Source organism: Mycteria americana, chromosome 8, assembly GCF_035582795.1.
Source record: "Mycteria americana isolate JAX WOST 10 ecotype Jacksonville Zoo and Gardens chromosome 8, USCA_MyAme_1.0, whole genome shotgun sequence".
Lineage (NCBI taxonomy): Eukaryota > Metazoa > Chordata > Aves > Ciconiiformes > Ciconiidae > Mycteria > Mycteria americana.
In genome coordinates this window covers 2,726,264-2,743,481 of record NC_134372.1, presented here as the reverse complement: position 1 = coordinate 2,743,481, position 17,218 = coordinate 2,726,264, and the positions used below count along the sequence as shown (strand labels likewise).

General features: G+C 43.4%; 1 protein-coding gene across 2 annotated transcripts in view; it reads left to right on the top strand.

Moving 5' to 3' along the window:
- Nucleotides 1-17,218, top strand: part of LOC142413902 (organic cation/carnitine transporter 2-like) — a 31,282-nt gene that overhangs the window by 1,834 nt on the left and 12,230 nt on the right. For both annotated transcript variants that reach the window (XM_075510587.1, XM_075510586.1), the window contains exons 2-5: nucleotides 8,011-8,114; nucleotides 11,444-11,598; nucleotides 12,924-13,095; nucleotides 14,081-14,207. In XM_075510587.1, coding sequence (XP_075366702.1) covers nucleotides 8,011-8,114; nucleotides 11,444-11,598; nucleotides 12,924-13,095; nucleotides 14,081-14,207 — 558 coding nt within the window. The remainder of the gene's footprint in view (nucleotides 1-8,010; nucleotides 8,115-11,443; nucleotides 11,599-12,923; nucleotides 13,096-14,080; nucleotides 14,208-17,218) is intronic.

Genomic DNA, 17,218 nt, shown 5'->3' with positions numbered 1-17,218 from the left:
TTCACAGGTGAACGTACGGGTTTTGTTCCAAGTGCCTTACTACAATGGTTGACCTGGCTTAGACATTATTTCAGCTAGTACTTTTGTCTCTGGAGCTTCTTCACTGAGCTTTGTCTCGGTGCAAATTAAAACGTCTTGAGCTGCCAGAGTATCGTCGAGAAGTCTTATAATCTGTACGAAACAGGAGCTGCTAACGTTTTGCTGAGACTCCCCAGCGGCTCTGGCCTGTTGTCTCTATGGCTTGGCAGATGTTCTGCGTCTGTGGGAGGTAATGCTGGTCTGTCCAGACATCGCGCACTGAAGCAGTATTTTTTCCCTTTAATATTAATGCTTCTGAGGGAGTTTTGCAAGAGCCGTGGCCTTTCACATACTTGCAGGTTTTCAGTGTTCAACTTGTTTAATTTCTTGGCTTGGTGCTGCTGCTTTTATGATTCACTAATCTTGTGTTTGGTTGCATATCTCTAACTTGTTGAATAATCATGAGGACCTTTGTCCCAGATTTCCGTAGCTGACATGGGAGGGGGAAGGGGGAATTTTGTTAAGAAAGCTTTTTGCTGAATCTCTCATGACTCTAGAGAAAGTCCTTGTTTATGGTTTTGCTTTTCAGGGGAGACTTTAAACATTCAGTTCCCTCTCATTTGAAAAGAGACTTCCTTTTCTCACACAGACTAACAACAGAAGGTTGTTATAGCCAGTCAGCAGTATTTAACCAGCTCCCGTGTAACAAAATCCCTTTCTGTCTTTTACTTTTTGAAATGCTGTAGCTTGGGGGGTAAGAAAAACTTTACTTTGGCTCAAGAAGCCATCTGTGTCATTCTTATTCCTCCATAAGTCCCATAAAAAGAGAATGTAGGAGTAATAAAAGCTTGTATGTGGTAGTAAAAGGAATAAAACCAGGGGTAATTAAGGGAAAAGGCTAACTTCTTCTGCCAGTCATATCTGTTATGGGGCTATACTGAATAACTGGGAATAGAATTGAGCAGTGGAGTTATTAAGAGCACGAGCAGACTAGAAATATGATATAATGAGAAGATGTTAGATGATACAGCAGGAAAAACATTTTAGTCCATACAGGAGTAATTCTCACATACTGAAACATAAATAGACACTGAATTTTGTATACACATATTCATCCTCAACTTCTAAAAATATGTTGCGTTGTTCACCAATTTGAAATCAGTTCAGTGCAGGTGGGGTACTCCAGAGCCGCGTGTTTTATGCCTGTCGTGCTCTTAACAAGCTTCAGGGACTGTTCGGCTTTTGCAGAGGAAGGATGCGCATGGTGGAATTGCCAAGTGTCCTGAGGCTCGGGGCAGGGAGAGAAAGTTCTGGGCAGATACGAGGGCCCAGAGGTTTCTGTTCCCTGCATACCAGGGATTCAAAGGCCCCCCTGTGCTGTCAGACCCCTGTCAGTGAAGACCAGCGGGTTATGCCAGACCTTCGGGAAACAAGTGGAGACTGCGGCGGTGACGTCTGGAGTGACACAAATGGGTGCTGTGGTACAGCTGTCGAACTAGAGCTTTCGATGTTCACTCTTTGGTGGAAGGCAGAGGGATGTATTGTTTTGCTTTACCAAACTAAAAACACACTGCTAGACATTGTAATTTCCACAGGCTTTGCTAAGAGTGGAGCCAGCAGCTGAAGTGTAAATCAAGCCCGTGTCGTCCCGGTTCAGCTCTCGCCGAACTCTTCGTTAATGTTAGTCACCTCCGTTATTTCTCGTCTTTTAACATAGGTGCATCCTCTTTCTTGCTGTAGGTTAATACCTGCTTATTTTTCTGGCTGAAGTTCATATTGACAACTTCTCAGCCCCAGGAGCTGATAAAGCTATGGAAAGACCTTTAGGTGATTTGCAGGTACAAAATCTTAGTATTAATAGTCTTGTCAGAAGAAGGAAAAAAAGTCTAGTTTTCACTTAATAAGTAAATGTGAGTGTCTGACAGATGTGCGAAAGTGCTTCTAAAATGCTGAGGTTTTCAGGGTGTGATTTAAGCAGCACATAATGCAGGGCTCTTCAGAATTGTACAAACTACAAACGTTTCTGACCGTGCAACGTAAAATAGGGTTAGTATTATTAAAGAATGATAGGCCTGCAGTTGATATTGTTAAAACGGGAACAATGCTGTTTTAGAGGTACCATGGACAATTAATGATAGGGTAACGTTCCCGTTGTGCTGTCTTTGCTTTTAGATGAAAACTCAGCTCATGTTTCTCAGTTCCTTATGTCAGTGCCCTGTTTCCTTTTTTTCCAGCCATCTCAAAAATGTGATGTGTGTGGGACAGTTAAGTTTCTGCAGTAGAATTATAAAATATTTGGCACTTTCCTTCCTGCTCTATGCCAGTTTTACCTCTGTAAAAATTTAAAACAGCTACAAGAGGAGAAATTGTGCAGAATGTGTATTTTGTAGATACAGACTTCTGTTTACATTTAGATAATAAGCTTTAGTGTAATGTGTAGAGAACTTCTAAGTATTCGGAATATACAAATGTATTTTCAGAGGAAAGGGTGTTTTATAACACTCATAGCTCTCCAGTAAGCAGAGAATATTTATCTGGGTATAAAGAAAACCAGATTCTCAGTCAACGGTCATAAGTACTCGGTTGTGAGACTGCGAGATTTTTTTGAAGAACCTGCCTCTACTTGCAGAGGGAAGCAAGTGGTAGGAGAAAGTACAGGATATGGGATTAGCTTCAAAAATTCTTGCTAACTTGTTGATTTTAAAAAGAAAATATTAGCGCATGGGACTATCCCACTTCATTTTTCAGTCATGTGTGTTATTCTCAGCAAGAGAGGAAAACAGTTAAAAAAAAAAAAATTAGTGGGAGGACATGATACATTGTAGCTGTAAAAATTCCTCTTCCTATAAGGCTTTTCCTTACATAACAGGGGTGTAACCAAGTAAGACTCTCAAAGTTTTTGTATTTGTCATAGTTCATCTTCATTTAGGGTTCTGGTAATGGTATTGGGGAAGTGCGAGTGGTCTGCGGCGGAACAGTTCTCTCTAATCTGAGAAACACGCTCTTTTCAAGTGAGGTCCTAAATTATATTGTTAGTGGCCTTGCAACTACTTCTGTAACTTTCCAAACATCTTTGGTAGTGGTGGAGATTTGGTGGTGGTATATATTTGTTTGCCGTCACGCTGTATTGCAGGAACTTCTGATGTTTTGAAGAGTTCCCCTATAATTAGACTTGCAGTTTCCATGTTGCATTAAAAATATTGGGTAAATTTTATGCTTAAATAGGATCGGCATCTTGTTGTTAGCAGCTAGAATTCTGTTAGTTCCTATTCTGTTATCTCTTATGAGATGATATAATTGCAGTGAAAGTGAAGCAGGATAAGGGATCTGCATCAGTGTCTGGATGAGAGCCATTGCAGGATTTACTGGTAGTAATTCATGAAGTGCCAGCTCTCCTTTCGAGGCGAGTGGTATTCTGCAAGTGCAGTGGATGCAGAGCCTCTACAGAGGAAATTAGTCTTTAGCCCTTAAGGTTTTGAAGTGCCTAGAGAACTTAGAGGAACGATATTTTTTTACTTGTGGTATGGCAGTATCTTCAGCTGGACTTGTGGCATCCTGTCTGCCTACACTTGCCTTGCAATTTTAGTTTGACACCGTCGTTTTATGCTTTGAAGGTTGTTCCACAGTTTGCAGTTTAAAGAATTCAAATATTTCATCTTGGAGTCTGGATTTCATTGTGGTTGCGGTTTGTGTGAAAATTGTAGGGTAGCTTTCTTTTTGGATAGAGGTTTTATATTAATGTTCAGTTTAATATTGGAAAGGTGTAAGAGAGAATACAGGAAATGCCAGTCTAGCAAGACTGATGCACTTCTACGTATGCTGCTTAGCGTAATTCTAGCTAAACCCGCAATAATACTACTTGTTCAGGTTGTATTGCGATAAAAGGCTGGAAGCTAATAAAACGTGGCTGGGGAGGGTCTTGTGTTTGGGGGAGGGAGGAGATCTGAGGGAGTAGGTTAGGTTGTTTTTATTCTTCTCAGTTTTGTAACTGGGCTTGCCTTATAGTAAGGGATTTGGATGTGGTTCCAGGTAGCTGACTTGCCATGTAAGAGATGAAGCAGAACTTGGAAAGTGGTTTCCTAAAGAGATGCTTCGGTGATGACTGTAAATACCTAGGACTGTTTCATACTCTGGCCCCAAACCTGTGCTCGAGAAGCAAGTGCTTCAGTCCCTCTCCCTTGTGGCATCCCACCACCTTCTCCCCCAACCTGTCCACATTTTCTGGCCATCTCCATAGCCTGTCCTCTTTTCCCTGTCCCCTCTTCCCACCTGTCCTCACCAGCGGCTGGTATCAGCCTGGAATCCATTATGGAGGTGCATAATCTCACCATGCAACTTGCCTCTGATGCATAAACGATCATTGCTGTTAAGCGTGAGGCTGCTGATGAAGACATCACCCCAAGCTGATGAATTGTTTGGGAAGTAGCTACAGCCCAAAATATATGCAAGCTCTCTGAGTAAGAAGATAAGTTTAAACTCCAACAGAAGGATGCCTTCTTCTAAAGTTATAATAAAATTGCATGAGAATGCTCTGTGCCATGCCTTGAGCGTTGGGTACCAGTGTTTAGGAGCTCGATGCTTCGCAACAAAGCTGAAATGTTTTTCTCCTCTTTGGAGCCCCGATATCTTGCTGAGGTTAACCTTATCTCATTCACCAGGGCAAAGGCCGTTACAGCTAGCAGGCTAACTCAAAGGATAATAAGAAGTGAAACTAGCACATGGTTTTAGAGCACTGGGTCACAGTGTACTGTGTCCAAACAGCACGGCCAGCAGCAGAATTCAATCAGTAACTACTCCTGGGACACTTGCTCTTTGCAATGCTGGTCTTCTAACAGCGATGCTGGTCTTCTAACAGCGATGCTTTGGTGACTTCTTCTTGGGCAACATACAGTTGAGGAAAGGGTCTGGTTGCAGAATGGTTCTGGAAGATTGATGCCATCATGACTAACAGGCAATATAGTAGACCTTGTTGGTGAGTCATTAAAAAGTTGAAGACTTTAGCATTCGTTTACTGGGGCAAGGGGTAACAGACCTTAAAATCCCTTTGTTCTGATTGTTGGGTATCTGTGGAGTCTGTAAATAACTGGTATTGCACAACCAGGTAGTTTTCCCTTGGAAATTTGATATTGAAGTTCACTTTGGTGCCTGGTTCAAGTGATCTTCAGCGTAACAGCTCCTACTATCGCTTTAATAGACCCGACAGAAAAACAAGCTGGTAATCATTGCCACATTTTAAGGACCGATATGTTTCCACCTGCCAACACAAGAAGCTTTTGGCAGAACAGCGCAAAACATTTTAATACCATGAACTTTTCCAAGCAATGTCTCTACCTCAGTGGTCTGAAGAAAATGTTTGTTACTGGGCACAAGCACGCCGGTGTCTGGAAAGCCAAGTGTTGTGCAGCTTTGTGCCAAAGTACAGAGTGTAAGATGGATGAAAGGAGATGGCTAACTCGCAGCACAGGGTGACCAGCTGGAAAATAATGACTTATTTAGTAATGATAGACTATAAATCACCGAGCTAGATGTTTGGCTAGTTAGACTGTAGTTCTGTTATTGGAGATGTCTGGCTCCAGTAGCTGATACAAAGATGATTTTTTGTGAGTAGGCGAGACTTTATTAATGCAGGATTTGTATTGGGAGTAGTATTTGCTTCCCTGCTAAGTGTCATCATATGAAGGCATATGATAACCACTGAAAGCTTTGGCCTCTATAAGTTTGATAACAATCATTTGCTGTGTATTTCCAAGGTGCCAGATACATTTTGCTGAAGCCTCCTGGCTGGATTAGCCTCTGTGGTTGTCACAGAATTGCTCAAACTTTCTTTAATCTATAACGAAGTACAGCTTTTGTTGACTAAATACAGATTTAATTATAAATGTTAATTACAGTTTTTAATCCAAACTGTATTGATAACTATAGTAAGTTAAATCCCTTACATGAGTGGTAAAAATTTGTTAGCACAGTAGAAAGCCACGATTCTGAAAGGAACTTCTGTACTGATGCATAATTGGTGGTGGTGGTGGGATTTGTTGGAGCATTGCATTGAGTGCTGGTGTCTCTGCTTCAGGTGGTGTGAGGCTGGAAAGGTTTGGGGAATAAGTGCAAGAATAATGTTGAGGACTATGAAATCTGCTATAAGGAGAGGTTCTTCAGACACAAAACCACAATGAGATTTATCAAAGGAGAGGTTAAGAAATGACTTGAATACCCTTACAAACTGGGAAAAGGTGCATTTTGTTTGCTCCCATGACCTTAAAAAAATAATAGTGATGAGATGAATTCATAAGATAGTCTAAGGGTTGGCAGCTAAAGTTAGACAGACATGGATGAGAGTGCAGCCTGTATGAATGAGCATCATTCATCACTAGAAAAACGTCCCGTTCTAATTCAAAACTGGAGGCTCCTCCATCAAACAAGCGAGTTCCCCTGCGTTTTGCCACGGGGATCTGGGAGTGGAAGGCAATTGCGGGTGTTGTTCATTCAGTGCATGCGTTTTAGTGATCCCCCAGCCTTAAAACATACACTGGGGTGTAGTTGTAGCGTGAACTGTTAATAGACTGAGGGCTGTGAGATTCCTGGAGTCAAAGGCTTAATGCTAAGGAGACAGAGCTGGCGAACAAAGCAGAACGCTGGCGTTCCCACGCATGGGACCGCAGACGAGGGGGATGGCAGAGCTGGCACATGCGGCAGCTGCAGGGGCAGATCTTAGGGGGTGTTCCAGTACAAATTTTAAAAAACTAAGAGGAAAACACACTATACTTAATTATTTGCAATTGGGGAGCAAGGGGGATTAATTATTGGGGTCAGGGTGAATATTTTCTTTTCATTTCAGCTTTTTAATACGGATTAAAAATGAAAATTTTCCATCCCTAAAACATCAGGAGGGGCCCTGTGGGAGCTGTTTGAATAACTGAGATCAGGAGGGTTTGGCCTCACATCAGAAGCATTGGTTGCCTCCAAATTCCTCTCCTGTGGGGCTCCTGCCCTCTGCCAGCAGGGTGCTGGGGAGCGCGGCAGGATGGGGAGACCTCTGGGACCTCCTCCAGTCGCAGCATAGCAGTGAGGCAGGGGATGAGCCATCCCTGCTGGGTTTTGTCCTTCCTTCTAATATTTACATGCTTCCTCCCCCCCTCCCCCCCCCCCAGATAACCAAAATAAAATTAAGACTCTTTCAGTAATAGCTGTTGGTATAGACACAAAAATAACACAAGTGTTATTTCAAAAGCATCAGACTGAAGCGGGTAGGAGATTGGAAACTATTGCAGTCTTCATTTAATAAATAGCTTGTTTACTTCCTCTTTTTTGTTTTTGTTTTGGAAATCTTGGTTTGTTTGGTGTATGTTTCAGTTTGTATTCCAAAGATTATAATTTACGTTTGCTAGGTTCCCAGTGAGCAGTGAACAATCTCCAGTCTCTTAAAAGCATATTAAAATGTAATAAAGGAGGAGGGTTTTTTTTTCCTATTTTCTTGTTTGTATAGTTCAATTTCTCTTAAATTAGAAATGTGAATTTTTAAGGGCAAACTTTACCATATGCAGGGAAATCAAGTTTGGGGTCTGTTCTCACTCCTTCCAAAACTAGCAGAATTGCAGCAGTTTAAGGGGCTGCAGAGCCTTTGAAAGGGAGCTGAACCATGCACGTGATGAAATTATATTAGTTACCGTCGCTCGTATACGTGCAGTGGAAATACCACAGCCATCGACTGCGGAAAGAAAGCCACACGGGTGACACCTGAAGGTGTCCTCACCTTGGGACCTCAGCTGGATCGCTCCCGGCATGGCTCCGGGCGGGGGGCCTTTGCTCCCTGCTGCCCAGCGTCCCTTCCCGTTATTTTCATGGAGCTGCATCTCTGCAGTAGATTAGTTACTCATTTCTCTTGTGGAGGTTTTCTGTCCAAAGGGTACATTTTCATCTGGGCTCAGCCGAGATGTTTAGGAGGGAGAGGAAATCCTGTTTATTAGAAGACTTTCTTGTTCTCTCTCCCTGCAGTGGAATCTCGTATGTGACAACGACTGGAAGGGACCCCTGAGCACCTCCCTGTTCTTCGTGGGCGTCCTGCTCGGATCTTTCGTATCAGGACAGCTCTCAGACAAGTAAAGTATATACACCAGAGCTGCTGGCTCTTTGTTTGATGCTGTTTTGTAAGCAATTCTTGTATGTGAAGTTTGCTATAAGTGTCTTTCTGCAAATACTAACATGTCATCGTTCTGTGACCGTCTAATCTGAACGTACACAGAGTGTATAGAGTAAAGGTCCTGAACTAGAACAGAATGTTGCAAAGATTGTTAGTGGGTGTTATCTTTATCTGTTCATTTTTTCAGCAAAATCACTTCTGGAGCAAACTGGTTTTATGCCAGAAAACAGGTGTAGGAGATAAGTTTCATCTGGAAAAATCAGATCGATGACATTCTCTTCTAATTACTTTGGACTATGATCAGAGAGTTCCCTGAGGCTTGTTTTCCTTTTTTTTTTTTTTTTTTGAGGTCAAATTTAAAATTCTCTTTTTATAAACACCCATAGCTTCTCTTCCTCATCATCAAATGCAGCATCTAAGTCCGATGATCTGCGTTTGTGGAAGCTGCAAAGCATGATTGCTGTTCAGCTGTACTCCAGAGAAGCAAGGCTTTCTTGTTTGGGGTTTTTTACTTTTTTTTTTCCCCCCTGTATTTCTAGTCCTGGAGTACACTGGCTTTCTTGTTTATCAGTACAAACATGAAAAAAAAATGGAAGACACCATTAATTTTTGTGATGTTGACAGTTGTTGGGGTTTTGGTTTTTTTTTTTTTTTTTTTTAAAGCTCAGTTTTTTCCAATTCGCTCCCTGGGATTTGCTGTGCAATGCATTGTGTGCTGTCTTTCTGATTCCCAGAGAACAATATGTGGTCCTCTAATCTACTGATTTACTTCTAGAGTTTCTATTTCTTTGAAATGTAATCCCTGTGCCCCAAGTCTCGTAGCATCCATTCAGGACCTTTGCATGGTTTCCTGCTCATCAGGTTCGATCAGTCTTGAGCTTGGGGGCAGTGACCCTTGAAAATCAACCAGCTCTCCTGGACTTCTCTGCAGAGCCGTATACTATGGGATTTGTCCCTGATCAGGCTGGTGTTTGCCCTCCTTGTGATCCTGCGTTTTGCCTTGTTCCTCCCCTCACGATCCTGCACTTCACCGTCGCACAGCCAGCAGCCATGGCTGCTGCTGACCTTTACATCCCCAAACAGTTCTCCCTTGTCTGCAAGCATGAGGTCCAGCAGCGTCTCCCCTTGTCAGCTCCTCTGTCATCTGTGCTAGGAAGTTGTCATCGATGCACTCGAAAAACCTCCTGGGTCTTGTCCCTCCAGCAGGTATTGGAATGGTTGAAGTCCCCCATGGTGGCCAGTGCCTTTGACGGCAAGGCTTCCTGCGGTTGTCTGAAGAAAGCCTCGTTTACTTCTTTCTGATCAGGTGGTCTGCAGCGGACACCCGCAGCGGTGCCAGCGTTGGCCTGCCTGCTAATCCTGACCCATAAGCTCTCAGCTGGCTCGTCATCTGTCCTCAGGCAGAGCTCCGTGCCTTCCAGCTGCTCTCACGGGAGGGGTGATACCCCTGTTCGCTGCAGGGAGTCTCCCACCACTTCATCCTGGTTCTGCTGCAGGTCTCGGGTGCTTCGTTCAACAGAGCTCCCAGCCCCTCGTCTGCTACGAGGACGCCGAGTGTCTTCCATGGTGGCTAACAGGCAGATGAAGCAGGAGCTATTCTGGTGCCAGAAGCCACGAGCTTCCCACCTTCGCCATCACGGGAGTCTACTCCTGCAGCTCCTTCACGTGGTGACAGAGATCCTCATCGGGTGCAGTTGAGGAGGCCATCGGTGCAGCTCATCCAGTTACTCTCCTAGCCGCTGAACGGCAGCTAGCTCATGGGCAAGAGACCGAGTGCGTCCAGCCGCCCCACGAGGAGGCTGCTCCAGCGAGGCCGCGTGTGGTGTTTTGCTGCTGCCATTTGCCCATCTGATACAGAAGGTCCTGCAGCGAGCCTCAGCCCCGTGCGCCTGGCCGGGCATGACAGTGAGATCCTGTCGTGGTTTAACCCCAGCCGGGAGCTCAGACCCCCCAGCCGCTCGCTCATTCCCCCCCGGTGGGATGGGGGAGAGAATCAGAAGAGTAAAAGTGAGAAAACTCGTGGGTTGTGATAAAGACAGTTTAATAGGGAAAGAAAAAGCCGCGCACGCAAGCAAAGCAAAGCAAGGAATTCATTCCCTCCTTCCCATGGGCAGGCAGGGGTTCAGCCATCTCCAGGAAAGCAGGGCTCCATCACACGTAATGGTTACTTGGGAGGACAAACGCCATCACTCTGAACGTCCCCCCTTCCTTCTTCTTCCCCAGCTTTATATACTGAGCATGAGGCCATATGGTATGGAATAGCCCTGTGGCCAGTTTGGGTCAGCTCTCCTGGCTGTGCCCCCTCCCAGCTTCTTCTGCACCCGGCAGAGCAGGGGAAGCTGAGAAGTCCTTGACCAGTGTGAACACCGCTTAGCAACAGCCAGAACATCAGCGAGTTATCAATATTATTCTCATACTAAAATCCAAACCACAGCCCAGTACCAGCTACTAGGAAGACAATTAACTCTATCCCAGCCAAAACCAGGACAGATTGGCAAAATATTTTGCAGGTTCAAGTAACGGTCTGTTCTTAATGCGTTGTGATCTACCTGAGGCTTGTGGCACCCAAGCGTAGACCTCCTGGTCAAGTCTAACTTCAGAACGGAGCTGTGTGAACCTGCACTCGGCAGACGTCCTGTCGCAGGCTGCAAAGTCTGCTTGTGGTGTGGAGCTGCCCAGGCCAGGACATCAGCACTGACTCTTCTCACAGCTTGATGGGTTTGGTTTGGTTTATTTTCTTTTTTTTAAGACTTCATCAATAGAATTGCTAGAATCCCTTAAATTGGTTCATGTTTTTTTACCAAGTGAAATGAAGATTGCAGCGTGGGATCACTTACTGATAATAGCATCTTACAAACCGGAGTTTTACCTCTCTTTCAGAAGCTTTCCTTCTTTTATTTTTTTTTTAACATGCTGATCTGTGTCATGAACTGCGTGCTCCTTAGAGGAGAAGGAGCACCTAATACTCTTGCATTTTAAATAATTTGTTGCTGATGATTTGTCTCCCTGCTTACCCTCTCTGTAAGGAAGGAATAGTGTTCTAGCACATACCTAAAGGCAACTTAACTAGCAGCCCATGGAATATTATTTTCTCTTGGCCAGTGGATTTTTCAGTGTATTTAGAATAGTTGTGCCTGTGTCACATTTCCTGAACCTCTGCTTTTTCCAGATGTTTTGTATCTCCCTAAGTATGCATATGAGTAATCTTATTTTTCTGTTTCTGAAGATTTCATTCATGCTGTTGTATAATAATTTTTTTTTTTCTTTTTTTTAATCTGTCCATGGAAGGTTTGGCAGGAAGAATGTGCTGTTTGCAACTCTGGCAATGCAGACTGGTTTCAGCTTCATACAGGTCTTCTCTACCAGCTGGGAGATGTTTTCAGTGTTCTTTGTGCTGGTCGGCATGGGACAGATATCTAACTACGTGGCAGCATTCGTTCTTGGTATGCAAGTCGTGCTGGGCACAGTATGCGTTCTTTAGTCTTGTGCTTTTCCTGCTCCTTTTCTGTACTGGCTTAGGGTTGATTTGTTTTGCCAAGCAACACTGTTAAGAGTGTGTCCTCACCATGCATGGATAACTCCTGCTCTCCTTGGAAATTTCCAGCTGATAGAAGTGCAATCTGAATTAAATCTGTGGCTTACCATCCTAAAAAGGGAAAAAACCCCAGAAATTGATTATTCGAAACAAAAGCTGTCTTCTAGTTGGAAAGATAAGACGTATAAGACATGATTTTTCAGGGATTTGTGTTGTCCGTTTTGGGGCCTAAATGCCTAATCGATGTAAAAACTTGTCAAAGAAAAAAAAAATCAAGTAAGCATTATAAACTCTCCTTAAAACCGCCTACAGTAAAAAATTAAATGGCATAATGATTCTTGCTTGGTACATTTTCAATTTAACTAAGACCATATTTGATCAGATGGGAATGTGAATTACCTTATGAATCTGAGATTTTTAAAAAATTAGGGTTGTTTTAATTAATATTATTTACAGTGGCCTCACTGTGCAAAGTACCAGATGTTGGCAAGAAATTCCTTTTGGGCCAAAGAAGAGCAGTGCAGCTGTGAAAACAGTGTTTAGCTAACCTCACTGCAGACACCCTGCTGCGACTTCTGCAATCTTCTTCCATTTCTGTGGAAGTGAGGAAGATTATATCTCTTTCGATGTCTCTTGATTTGCAGGTCCCAAGGCATTTCAAAGGGGAGCATCGGCCCCTGTTAGTGCGTTGAATTCTGCTGCCAGTAGCCTGGCCTCTGTTAGTGACCCTCCACGTGTGTACGCCAAAAGTCTGCAAGATTTTTGGCTAATAGCGAAATAGTCCTTTAGAAGGTGATACGGGTCAGGAACCTAATTTAGGCATCTCTGAATTAGCCTTTAAAGAAGCTGGTCTCTCTCCATAAGCTGGAGAGGACCCTATAGGGATCAAGCTGAGGCTAAGTGTTGTGAATGTTTTGTAGGATACCAGGTGGTTTTAGCTCCTCAAGTAAAATGGGAGATTCTGAGAACATAGAATTATAGAAGTTTTAGCTACTTGGCGTTACAGAAATGCTGTATGGCCCAGTTCTCTTCCTTTTGGATTTACCTGGGTTGACGCAGGACCGCTGCATGAAGCGGATCTGTAGTGCCTCTCAAACTGGATGGCAGAGTGTGCTGTACCCTGTGCCTCCCCAGCGCAGCAGAATTCAAAGCCACTCGTTAGAGGTATTTTTGGTAAGTTTCTTGGTTGCTGTTAAGTTAAAATACTAATCTTTACTCTGTTGTTTTGAACAGGCACAGAAATTCTTGGCAAATCCATTCGTGTGCTGTTCTGCACGCTAGGCGTTTGCATATTCTATGCATTTGGCTACATGTTGCTGCCGCTGTTTGCTTACTTCATCAGAGACTGGCGGATGCTGCTGCTGGCGCTCACGTTACCTGGGCTGCTCTGCATCCCGCTCTGGTGGTGAGTATAACTAATTTAAAAGACTTTAGTCTTTAGAAGGTCCTGTCTGCAGATTTTTAAGATCCAGGCTCCAAGCCAGCCAGCCTTTACCAATGAAATTCAGGAATGGGCAGGTGAAGAACGGACGTTGTGTCCTTTACTCTTCCCTGTCGTTTAGCTGCAAGTCCATAGCTTTGTGGGTGGTCTGACTCATGCCTGAAAAGCCTATTCTTCATTTTCTGTAGGCTTCTATAAAATTGTGATGCACGTGCAAAGAAAAAAAAAGTCAATAAAAGTCATCTTTCTGCACCAACTGACATCCCTGACCTTTTAAGAGTAGGCCTGAACTAAGGGCAGAAGGAGAAACCAGTTGTTTTGGGAAACTGGGCAATGCTGGGGTGACATAGATATGACAAGCTACAAAGCAGTACGTGCACATCTGTGAGACTTCCGTGTTTTCTTCCACAGTTAAGGAAATACTACTTTTAGGTGGCATGTAAAGTTTAAATAGTCCACATGGTGGTGGTGTTTCTTCACTTACACTAGCATTTATGTTTGTGATTCCATCCAGTTTCTTACAAAGTTGAATGACTCAGGAAAATTCTACTTTCTGACTTGCCTTTATATGATAGTATTTACAGTTACTAATTTTATATGTGTTATTCTCTAGGGATATGCCTCTTCATGTACAGCGTGCTGCTTGTGTATTCACATTTCTAAATTTCTTGAATTAAACTGTTTTCCCATACTTCGAAGGTTTTGGTTGCTCTTCTTTCTGAGTCGTTGCTTATTTCTCTAGTATTGCTAAAATCCACAAACACACTTAAGTCTGTTCTTACTCAGTATGCTAGCCTGCTCTTGTAAATCTGATTTCTGTTGTCATTGCTTTAATGTCTGCAAGATACGGCACGTTTTGTGCTCTCCATGCCTGGAATAATATGTATTGGTTCCTGCAGCAGCGCTTTCTGTGGAAATGCAGGCTTGTTATTCTGAACCTTTTTTGCAGGGTCATTCCGGAATCTCCACGGTGGCTGATCTCCCAGGGGAGGTTTCAAGAGGCAGAAGACATCATCCGAAAGGCTGCAAAAACTAATGGCATTACAGCCCCAGATGTAATACTTGACCCTAGTGAGGTAAGATTCATTCGGCAGTCCAGTTGTTTGCTGGACCTATTAATGACCATGTCAAGTGATTAATTTCCAGACATATGAATTGAGTTACGCCTGCGGTGTATTACATACTTCTCAAATGGGTAAAAAGTCATCCTTTTCCTGAAAAGCAGAATACCCTTTCCCCGCTTCGTTAAGATTTGCAAAGCCCTTGCTCTCCCATTCCCAGGGGAATGCCAGCATGCATTCTAATGCAAACATCTTTTTGATCCAGTTTACAGCCACCTTTTTCCTTTTAAACTGTAGTTTTTGGGAGAAGGTACTGAGTTTGAGGTACCTGATGCTTTGTGATCTGAATACTTGCACTGAACAGATTTTATGCTTGTGCAGTCTAATATAGTTCTATAAAAGTCTAACACAGGACTAATTCCAGCCAGTGGCAGTGGAAGGAATGTCATTCTAGTTCAATTCCGTATTCAACTCCAATTTCTACTCCATGTTAAGGAGAGCAAAACTTGAGCTCCTTTCGGCTGGAGGAGCTAGCAGTATCTTTTCTTCCCCATCCGTTTCTTCCAACATGTTCCTGTTTCCTCTCAGTATCCCCCATTTGTCTGAGCTGTTGGTGACCTTAAAATGTAGAAGCAGTTCCACACTCATTCAGAGATGACCTCCAAAAGTCAGACAGACAAACTGTTTGCATAATCCAGGAGAATGGGCACCTCTCCAGGCGGATCTGTCTGGGCAGTTTCCTAATTGTGTTCTGGTTGACAATTGACATTGTCTTGTCGTTTATGTGAAAATACCGTGTATATTCACTTGCTTTACCAGGCCTCTGTACCAGACTAAGGAAAATGGTTAGCCATTAAACTGCAGTGTGTTTGCTATTGAGATTGAAACAGCTTCACTTGGGTTGAAGTTAGCTGAGGTGCAAACAAACCTGTTTGTCCAGACTTACTTGTAGATTGTAGGACAGGCATCCTGGTCTTGCTGGAACAGACTGAGAATGTCAGGAAAACCCAGGCCTTCTTATGATAGCTTCTTCCCTGAACTTTCATTAGAACACCCTTTTTTTTCCTTTTTTTCCTCCTTCCTTCTTATGCTGTAGGCATGAAAACTCGCCCGTTGCCAGCACTACAGCAGGAGAATGGAAAATAAGCTCTGGCTCCAACATCTGCTTAAGGTCACTGTCCCTGGAATCCTCCATCTCCCGTTCTTAGAAAGAAATCGTGATCTTTTGCCATCTCTGAATGGGGCTGGATTGCGAAGCAGCAGAAGGCAGGGGCAAGAGTAGGGATGTTGCCCTGGGAACACCGGACAAGGGGAAATGCTGACTTCTGCAGCAGGGTGGGCTGCAGTACACGGTGCTTATTTACAGATAAATCATTGCACGTCAGCTTACAGAAACACAGATTAACATTCTGACACTGCAAGGAAAATGAGCTCGATGAACAGGCACTGTTTAAATGCAGAACTGCTGTCCGTCTTTTTACTTTTAAGGTAAAAGTAATGCTATGACCAAAAAATCTGTGCAAAACTTTTCTTCATCAGTGGTCTGTTTACACTGTTCTTTTGCCTGCGTTCTGAAGAGCTGTAAAGCAGAAGGCTCACAGCCTCTCTTGAGTTTTTAGGAAGCATGTTTACGCTGCAGAGAGGCTCTCGGAAATCCCGCTGGCCATTAGCCCTTGTGCAGTTGGAACATGAGTTCTGGATGGAGAAGGAACCTGAGCTCGTGGTTGGAGTATTCCTCGAACCTATGCAGCTGGAGAGCACTGCCTACAATACTTAGGCTCCAGAGATTTCAAAACCAGTTAGGATCCAGCAGGTGCCTAGTCGCAAACAAGCTGTGGAGCACAAATAGGGTCTGGGAGGCTGAATTATCCCATATAAGGGGGATAGAAATGTTTGGATGATAAGGTGAATTTCAAATCGTCGTTCTACCCTCCCTGCCCTCCTCATACCTTCTTGTTCTAGCCTGTCTTGTTAAGGCTTATGTTGTCTGCTTATCCAGCTCCTAAAAGGCAGTGTCCTTTTTTTCTCATCAACTGTGACTCTCTGAACGTTACTGTTCCTGGTTTTGTTTTGTGGTTTGTTTGGTTTTTCTCCTTTTTTTGTTTCCTGTTTGCTAGTTTCTTGGCAACGAATAGTGGCAAGACTGGAGAGTACTTAGGAAAGATCATGTGATTTATGAGAAAGGGCTGGGAGCTGTAAAGCTGACTGCAGTTTGTGGGGTGGGAGGTTTAGCTTCAGGCAGAGTGAAAGCTATCAAATGTAAAGAACTGTTTGCCTTTCGCAGACAATGGAGATTTATGAAAGCAAATGTTTGGCATGCACGAGCATCAGACCGCTGTTTTATCCTCCAGGTCTTTAGGACAAAATATCACTCGGAAAGACTTTTCACCTGACTGCAGAGGTTACATAAACTTCCATGTTCCCATTAGCTCAGATACAGTTTACAAGATATTGAGGAGATAATGTGTATTTTGAGTTAAGGGACAAGAGTCAAGGGCCGCAAATCAGTGTCCAGCAACTAGCTTGCCAAAAGAAACATCACTAACTGAATATGGAAGAGAGGTTGATGAGGAATTAAGTTAAACTAATGGTTGCTTTTGTTAAACTAATGGTGTGTTGTGTCCTGCGATACATCCAACTACTTCTGCTGGACCAGCCTGATGTTTTAGGGAAAAAAGTATCGTACGCTGAACTAATACAGAGTAGAGGATGGTATATTAGACGAGGCGGAAAGAGTTCAGAAAAGTTTAAAGTAGTGAGTCATGGCACTATTTTGAAGCTACGATCAGTTTACTTCTGTTGATAACTATTTGCACATATCATGAAGGAGTACACAGTGCCAACAAAAGGCATTCAGTCTTTAAACATATTAAAATTTAATTTGACATTCTCAGGTCATGCTGCCTTAAAAAATCAAGGGAGGAAGTAATCTTTGTATACAGTTTATTGTGCTTGCACATAATAGAGGTCTGTTAGGCAAGAGAGAAGTCTTCACTTAAATATTGTGAGGTGTCTTGGCAGCTTAC